Below are 8,855 nucleotides of genomic sequence, written 5' to 3'. Positions count from 1 at the left end.
ACAGGAAATGGTGCACCATTTCCAGAAGTAGTTATTTTGATTAAGCATAATAATAATAATAATAATAATAATAATAATGATAATAATAATAAAAAAAGCACCTTGCTGTCTCAAAATTATTTGCATTAGTTGACAAATTTTGCACCATAACTACTGCCCCTATATCTGCATGATATCACTATAAACCCCCCAGGAGCCTTTTACCCCAATTGTGTGGGCCTTTTACCCCAAGTGTAGGGTAAAAGGCCCCATTGCCATCTTTTATTATTATTATTATTATTATTATTTAATATATACTGAATTTTAATCAAAACAACATTCTGTTATTATTTCTTTTGTGAAATTGTAATCAACACAACAACAACAACAACAAAAAGCAAAGTACCTTTAGCTTTGTTGTATCCTACTGTAATATTAAATTTTAGTTCAATATTCAGAGTATATATTTCAGTAAAACAAAAACAAAAACACCAATCACATACATTATTAATATTATTATTATTTTAGTAAATGTTCTTCACTGATGTGACTTTATCAATCAAAAGCCTCTGTCCTCTAGAAATGTGACTTTATATGCAACAATTATCTATATTTGCACATTTCTTTTCTACTATTATATCGAATTATTTTTTTAAACTCTGACAAATTTGTTTTCTCGCATGATGTTGAACTTTTGTCCAATGTTCAGAGTATATCTTTCAGTTAAACAAAAACAAGTCCCTGATCTTTCCATATCCACAACAATTCATGGAATACCACAGAATTCCCATCTAGGGGCCGCTGTGCGGTGGGAGGAGCGGAAGTTGAGGAAGTCGTGCAATAGATCGGGGGATGAAGAGCCCGTGTTTGTTCTAAAGGTGAGCGGCTGAAGTGTTCCGGAAGCGTTAATAAAACCATCTCGATAGTAGTCCACACACACACACACTGGATCAGAACACTTTTGCATTATGCATTCGGACTGCAGGCTGCTGGGATGGACGCGACGGTAATGGTGGGCAAAGGGACCGGAGGGGCTGCCGTCTTCATCCCGATCGTCTTCATCCTCCTCCTCGGTACCAGAAGCTCGCGGGCGCAGAAGGGTACGTGATCTTCCCACGCCGGGGGTTTTATGAGTTGGTAAAACGCCTCTTAAACAGCATCACCACCACCTGGGTTTGGGATTAATTACGGTTTCACAACAAACTCTCGGGGTGCTGTGGTCTAGTGGTTACAGATCTGGGGTGGTTACTGAATGATTGTAGGTTCAAACCCCAAATGCAGTCGTGAACTTTCACCATTATGCTCTTGATCAAGACACTTAATCACACCAACAACAATTAACCATGAGGGCTGAACCTTAATGAGTTTATTGCAACTAAGTATGCGTAAAAACATCAGCTAAATAACGAATTTGCGCTGTAAATTGTTAGAGCCGTTCATATTGAACGCTTTTTTGCGCTTAAAAATACTAAACGCAATGCATATAACACAGTGGTCTCGAGACGCGTTCCCAAAAGAGTAACCATGGTGGAAAAACCAGCTTAAGCTGGTAGCTGAGTTTTGGAACATGGTAGCTGGTATAAGCTGGACATGAGCTGGTCCAAGATGGTCATGAGCTGGTTCAAGCTGGTCACACCAGCTCAAGCTGGTCAAGCTTGGACCAGCTCATGACCAGCTTGGATCAGCTAATGACCAGCTTAAACCAGCTATCATGTTCCAAAACTCAGCTAATAGCTTAAGCTGGTTTTTCCACTAGGCAAGTTATTTTAAACCTGACAAGACATCAAAGGTCGTCCATCTAGCCTAGCGCATGTTTACAAAGCTATACAACTGAAAAACAGCTCTGACAGATGCAAAAACGTGTTTGCTGTAAACATCTTACATTGTTGCTCTATGCAACAGCTGGAGCAGCAGAAAAAGGTGATGACGCAACGCCTTACATGGGCTTGCTGCTGCCCCCTCTCCTTTCCCAAATATGTAGTGAGTGCATGTGCATTCTGTAAAGCCGCTGACTGAAAGCTATTGCATTTATTTTAAAGCAACTAGCTGTACACTTATTACAGGTTCAGTCCTTCTCATGTAATCTGAAGATAAGTGTTTTGTTCAAGAGCACAATGGATAGAGTTTCTGTAGATGAACTGGTAGGGCAAAGCATTGTCAATCTTAAGGTGCATTCCAGACTGCACACTTCTGCACTATTCTACGTCATTTTGTAGTATAAGTGGTGTGAGTAGTATGCTAACATTGAAAATGCAAAAATGGAAGTGTACTACAAGTACCCGGATGATGCACTTCTTCAACGTCAAAGCAGAGTGTGGAATGTTGAGCACTTCATGCACCCAGCGCCCGTGGCTTGCCGTACGTAGCGGAAGGGGCGGAGTTACCTGCCGTTGCTGGTCTGACCAAACAATTGTTAATAATGGAGAATGTAGAAACTAGTGAAACCTCAATGAAGACAGCACCTTACAAATGTAAATTGAATGTGTTAGGATCATCCCACGCAGTAAATCTGGACATTATTTGAGACCAAAGTCTTTTTAGCAAGTCAGTTCGGTGGCCATCTTTGGAACGTTCCCGGGCAGCTGTTTTACTACATTAACAAGCTGCATAAAAGTGCAGCTTCTATCTACTTGAATGGGGAAAGACCAAAATGTTTGGTCAAGATTACGATCAAAGAACATATTTCAAATCAGTAGTAAAATCTGACAACACTGGTATCATAAATTGTGCTTATTTACCTCAGATTACGCTAAAAAACTAAGTTTGCCCGGCTTGTATAGCTAATGCTTATGCGCATTCTCGAGTTGTTTGACAGGTGATATCTGTATCCAAAAGGTGGTTCATGCATAAGTGGTCATTTAAATAGAAAACACAGTGAAATCAAATTTTATTCATAGGATGTCCTTATATGTACAGATTATAGGGGAGACCAGGGCTAGTTGTCACACGGGGATGTTGTCATAAGGGCTATATATCAGTAAATGCAATGGCTGTTGCACACAGCACACTGAAGCAGAGCGTAAACAGCGCATATTTTTTCAGCGCCCATGTTAACAGGTTAAAGTATTCACATTGGAAGCAGAAGCAGCGTATCAGGAGCGTCGCAGCAGTGCAAAGTACCGAGTGAATTTTTGCTGCGCTGCTCACGCTGAATTATAGTGACAGCGCACTGTTGATTGACATCATGAATGACATAATGAAAAACAGCAATACCCATACATGGCCGAATGCTAAAAGCAGAGGTAAACAAATGCACACAACAGCCCGTATGGTCAGTAAATTCAGATCTTACCTCGTTCTTGTATTGACGGTGGATGACATAAAACTAATTGTGGAGAAACAAAGTGCTCTATGACCCTTTCGTGACCCTTTAATTTCACATCCAGCAAGAGGGACTTGTTGTCCCAAAAGGTCAATGTGGGGTCAACTGTATCTTTTTACCAGGACAATAACATAATTTTGTTTTTGTTTTTTTTACAGTTTTTTGTAGCTAAAACAACCAGGTGTTTATACAGAAAATGGCTGTCAGATATAAACCTACCCTAAAAAATATTCATTGGTGACTGGAGTATAAATGTGACATCTAGCCCCAGTCTTCCCTTCCATTGTTTGAAACAGCTGAGCACACTATTTTATTTTCCGTGCTGAAAAGTTGAAAGAAACTTTAGAAATGTAAGGCTTGTGTGGGTGGAGCTCTGTAGGGGAAACATTGCAGATTATAGGTGTGTACGTGTGTGTGGGGCTGTTGTTTTTGCTCTGGGGGTCTGAATATTGTCCAACACAGATTACATAAGAACAGCGCAAGCAGAAATTCATTCGGTGTGTAAACGCGTGACAGGCGGCACAAGCAGCTGCAATGCAATCTCATCTCTCTCTTTCTCCCTGTTTCTCTCTCCCACTTAAGATTCCACATTCAACAAGCTTTAAAGATAAACATTATATACATGCAGTGGCCTCAAGTAATATTAGAACATTTAAGCCCTGTTTAAAAATTTATGAATGTCATTGCACTGGAAAGCAAAACATCAAGCTAAGAAGCATTTATTGTGTAGAATGATACATGCACATATTAGCATAGATAAGTGTTCATTTACAAATCATTAGCTCTACACGGATCTCTGCTGAGTGTATGAGCGTTTCTGTTTCAGGGGACGGCTGTGGACACACTGTGCTAGGTGTGGGTACTGGGAGCCTGGCGTCTCTAGGTTATCCTCTGTCCTATCCCTCGCACTCTGTGTGTGAGTGGGACATCAGTGTGACTGCTGGACACACCATACTTGTGCGCATTGCGGACCTCGACATCAACACAAACAATTGCCAGGTGTCTTACATCAGACTCTATAATGGCATCGGACCTGGACGAACAGAAATTGGTGAGAAACACTTACTGTACTATCTCAATGTGCTTTTTTTGTGCTACTTTTTTCTGGTCTTTGGTCACATTTGCCCTTTACAAATGGAGAAATGCATGTGAAAGTTATGTTGGGAACAGAAAGTATAAGAAGTTACAAGACTTATAATTATGGGATAGTAAAACAATTGCCTCTAATGTACAGACTGCTGATTGAAAATCATATCGATCTTCTCTCTGCAGTGAAGTTTTGTGGTGGGAGAGAATGGAGAGATGTTGTTATAGAATCAGAGGGGCATCAGGTCACAGTGCAGTTCATGAGTGGACCACACAGCAACGGCCGTGGCCTCTTCCTCTCCTACACCACCAATCAGCATACAGGTAACCACTCTATTCAGAAACATTATGAATGATAGGCAGGTTTTGCCATTATTCATGTCTGTAGAACAAACAGTTTGGGTCGAGATATACATAGAAGTTTAATACTTAGAATTAGGGTTGTTCAGATTACTGTGTGGTTTAGTTTACACCAAATTATCCTTTTAGTTTGCTATAGAATGGAAATTTACCTTTGGCACACAGAAAAACACATACAATGCATACGCATTAAACATAAACAGACATAGGAAATTTTTAAACAAAAATAATGTAAATAAACTAGGTAGGTAAAGTTTGTTAGTACAAACTTTAATGTTGGCTTGACAAAGCCTGGTCTGAAAGTTTTAGAAAGAATAAAAAAAATCTTAAAGTTAGAAGGACAAATAGATGGACAAAAAGACAGAGTGTGACAGATAGAAAGACGTAGGTATGTAGGTAGTTAGGTAGGAAAGAAGGACAGAAGGACGGGCAAGGCACAGGTATCACACACAGGACATGATGCGGTGCAGGTGGCAGTCCAAAGTTGTGAATCTAGTCACCATACTCACAAAAATTACAAAGGTTTTTGTACTTCAAGAATGAACAAAGTGACGTTGATGAGTTTGCAGGATAGTGAATGAAACTGGTGTTACTACAAAATGAACAATTTGAAATGGCGACTTTTTATTATGTAATTTATATGTATATGTACATTGTGTATGCTATATGAAAGATGTTCACACAGCAGCAGAATACAGTTGTCAAACCTGTTTTGAGTGCTTAATATGGTTTCGTTCACATACAGTTCGGTTATTTACGAGAGTGACAACCGCATTCTATAACCGAACTGACACCCGCAAATTTTCAGGTCTCACAACTGCATTCTCGGCAAGCCTGTGCTGTGTGAATGGAACCGTACTGGACAACTAGTTGTTAGTTACGTCATGTACAGTGAGAGCCATGCTGCACTTTACACAAGCGTGTCTCATGTTTTATGTGGGGTTTCGTTAACACGGATATGGAGAATTAAGCTGTGTCATCCGAAGACCCAACCGCTGTCTTCCACTGGAGCTGCTCGTGGGTGCGAGCCGTGCGACACAAAAGCTGCATTCTGCACGCACTTAAAAATAATTCAAAGATGCTGTCGGTAAATTATTATCTGATGGATGAACTCGCGCCTCGATTGGACTTATTAAATAACCCAGTGGCATTTGTGAAAAGACATGATGGTGTTATGTACATCGCCATCTTTTAGTCACTGTCACTTTGGTTACAGCTGTTAGAATACTGTTGTGACTTCGGTTGTTCGTTCATACAGTATTCGAACTGCTACTGTAAGCTGTTGTCTGAACAGGACATTTCAAGACTCACACCTGTAAGTAAATATGGTTGTCAATCCCAAACACTGACTGTGTGAACATAGCCATAGATAGATAGATAGATAGATAGATTGCAACTTGAAGATCAAAGGCCTTTTGTTGGTTTCTTCTTTACATTTGAATTCTTGACAGTTGGAGTTTTAATAAATGAGTGTTTCATTGGCCCGTAAGTCTATGGAATTTTTATGAAAAGTCCGATCAGTTGTAAAAGAAAAAGCACACTATTCCAGAACAGTCTCAATGTCTGTGCTACATTTGGTGGATGTGGCTTGAAAGCTCTAGGGGGAGTTAGTGTTTGAAAATTTGGTCTTGGTTTAGGGATTTAAAAAAAAAAAAAAACTGTTATTCAGTTATTCAAAAATAGGCTAACAACAAGACTTTAAAATGAAAGTATAACACCAAAACATCATGGATAAAAGAATAACTCTACTTAAAATAGGGCTCTAAATGTATAATAATATGTATACCATATGTATGAACAATAATAATAGTGATGATTGCCTTAGCCAGCAACACCATTTATAGCAGTGTTTCTCAACTGGTGGGTCGCGACACAAAAGTGGGTCACAGGTCTATTCGGACTGGGTCACGGACAGCATGGAAAGAGCAATGCCATGGTTCTCCCATTGAAGATACACTATATTGCCAAAAGTATTCGCTCACCCATCCAAATAATTGAATTCAGGTGTTCCAATCACTTCCATGGCCACAGGTGTATAAAATGAAGCACCTAGGCATGCAGACTGCTTCTACAAACATTTGTGAAAGATTGGGCCGCTCTCAGGAGCTCAGTGAATTCCAGAGTGGTACTGTGATAGGATGCCACCTGTGCAACAAGTCCAGTCGTGAAATTTCCTCGCTACTAAATATTCCACAGTCAACTGTCAGTGGTATTATAACAAAGTGGAATCGATTGGGAATGACAGCAACTCAGCCACGAAGTGGTAGGCCACGTAAAATGACAGAGCGGGGTCAGCGGATGCTGAGGCGCATAGTGCGCAGAGGTCGCCAACTTTCTGCAGAGTCAATCGCTACAGACCTCCAAAGTTCATGTGGCCTTCAGATTAGCTCAAGAACAGTGCGTAGAGAGCTTCATGGAATGGGTTTCCATGGCCGAGCAGCTGCATCCAAGCCATACATCACCAAGTGCAATGCAAAGCGTCGGATGCAGTGGTGTAAAGCACGCCGCCACTGGACTCTAGAGCAGTGGAGACGCATTCTCTGGAGTGAGGAATCACGCTTCTCCATCTGGCAATCTGATGGACGAGTCTGGGTTTGGCGGTTGCCAGGAGAACGGTACTTGTCTGACTGCATTGTGCCAACTGTGAAGTTTGGTGAAGGGGGGATTATGGTGTGGGGTTGTTTTTCAGGAGCTGGGCTTGGCCCCTTAGTTCCAATGAAAGGAACTCTGAATGCTTCAGCATACCAAGAGATTTTGGGCAGTTCCATGCTCCCAACTTTGTGGGAACAGTTTGGGGATGGCCCCTTCCTGTTCCAACATGACTGCGTACCAGTGCGCAAAGCAAGGTCCATAAAGACATGGATGAGCGAGTTTGGTGTGGAAGAACTTGACTGGCCTGCACAGAGTCCTGACCTCAACCCGATAGAGCACCTTTGGGATGAATTAGAGCGAAGACTGCGAGCCAGGCCTTCTCGTCCAACATCAGTGTCTGACCTCACAAATGCGCTTCTGGAAGAATGGTCAAAAATTCCCATAAACACACTCCTAAACCTTGTGGAAAGCCTTCCCAGAAGAGTTGAAGCTTTTATAGCTGCAAAGGGTGGGCTGACGTCATATTAAACCCTATGGATTAAGAATGGGATGTCACTTAAGTTCATATGCGTCTAAAGGCAGATGAGCGAATACTTTTGGCAATATAGTGTATTTCGGCGGCCGCCCAAGTGATAGCCTATTTAGGACTGCCGAGGCAGATTTAATGATAATCTCTCAATCAACTAAAAGCTTCTCTTCTGCACTTTTGCATGAGTGTAACGGAACCAGCTCACGATCATGATCTGCTCTTCTCTCTGGTGCGCGCATGCAACAACCGGGCTTCCCTCGATATTGCGGAGCGCAGACCTCAAAACTGATGTGACTAATTTCAATTCTAGTGAGACTTTTCTAGTTTAAAGCATTACGGAGGATGTCAAGTAGAACCTCTCAAACAGTAGGCAGCCCTGACATGCCAAACAGCACTGAGGAGGAAAAGAGCATCACTGTGCTATGTGCAATTTGTTTTTTTCATTATGCATCATCACCTTTACAAAATTGTTTCACGATTTTACATGAGTAAAAGTAACTGTTATAGTTTCATATGAAATAATCTAAAGGTAGAATCTATTAGACCTCATTTTATATCAACAGTGGCAGTTGTAGTTAAAGTTTCAAGATGTGTTTTAGCTAGTATTTATTTTGTCATAAATACTATAAATTATTATTGTTATTACTATTATTTAAGACTAGCTACACTGACCTAACCATGGTAATGAGGAGCCTTTCCTCCTGTGTAGTATGTATGTTCTGTTTGAATTATGTTTGAAATTAGGAAACAAACAGGATAATAATGGGCTCATATAATTAAATATGCACTTCAATTTTTAAAAGGCAGGAGAGAAAACTTCCTGTTGCTTTTGTTGTTGAGGTCAACAACAAAAATAATGTCACTTGATGCATGTACTTGAAAACCATGAACAAAACTATGCAACATAAAAGGAAATGCGACCCAGAATACATTAAATACAGGTTACGTTTTTACTGTTGTGGGTCGCCGTTTGATTTCCAATGTAGA

General features: G+C 40.7%; 1 protein-coding gene across 2 annotated transcripts in view; it reads left to right on the top strand.

The window, feature by feature from the left end:
- The first annotated feature begins 787 nt into the window (after positions 1–787).
- Positions 788–8,855, top strand: part of LOC127447986 (discoidin, CUB and LCCL domain-containing protein 2-like) — a 33,417-nt gene continuing 25,349 nt past the window's right edge. Inside the window, exons 1-4 of one of the 2 annotated variants that reach the window (XM_051710267.1) lie at positions 814–857; positions 965–1,079; positions 4,128–4,352; positions 4,574–4,711. In XM_051710267.1, coding sequence (XP_051566227.1) covers positions 974–1,079; positions 4,128–4,352; positions 4,574–4,711 — 469 coding nt within the window. In that variant the 5' untranslated portion in view covers positions 814–857; positions 965–973. Of the gene's footprint in view, positions 858–964; positions 1,080–4,127; positions 4,353–4,573; positions 4,712–8,855 lie in introns of both variants that reach the window. The other variant, XM_051710268.1, reaches the window with a different exon arrangement.

Source organism: Myxocyprinus asiaticus, chromosome 11 (assembly GCF_019703515.2).
Source record: "Myxocyprinus asiaticus isolate MX2 ecotype Aquarium Trade chromosome 11, UBuf_Myxa_2, whole genome shotgun sequence".
NCBI lineage: Eukaryota > Metazoa > Chordata > Actinopteri > Cypriniformes > Catostomidae > Myxocyprinus > Myxocyprinus asiaticus.
Note: the sequence above shows the minus strand (reverse complement) of the source record. Positions and strands in the feature narration are given on the sequence as shown.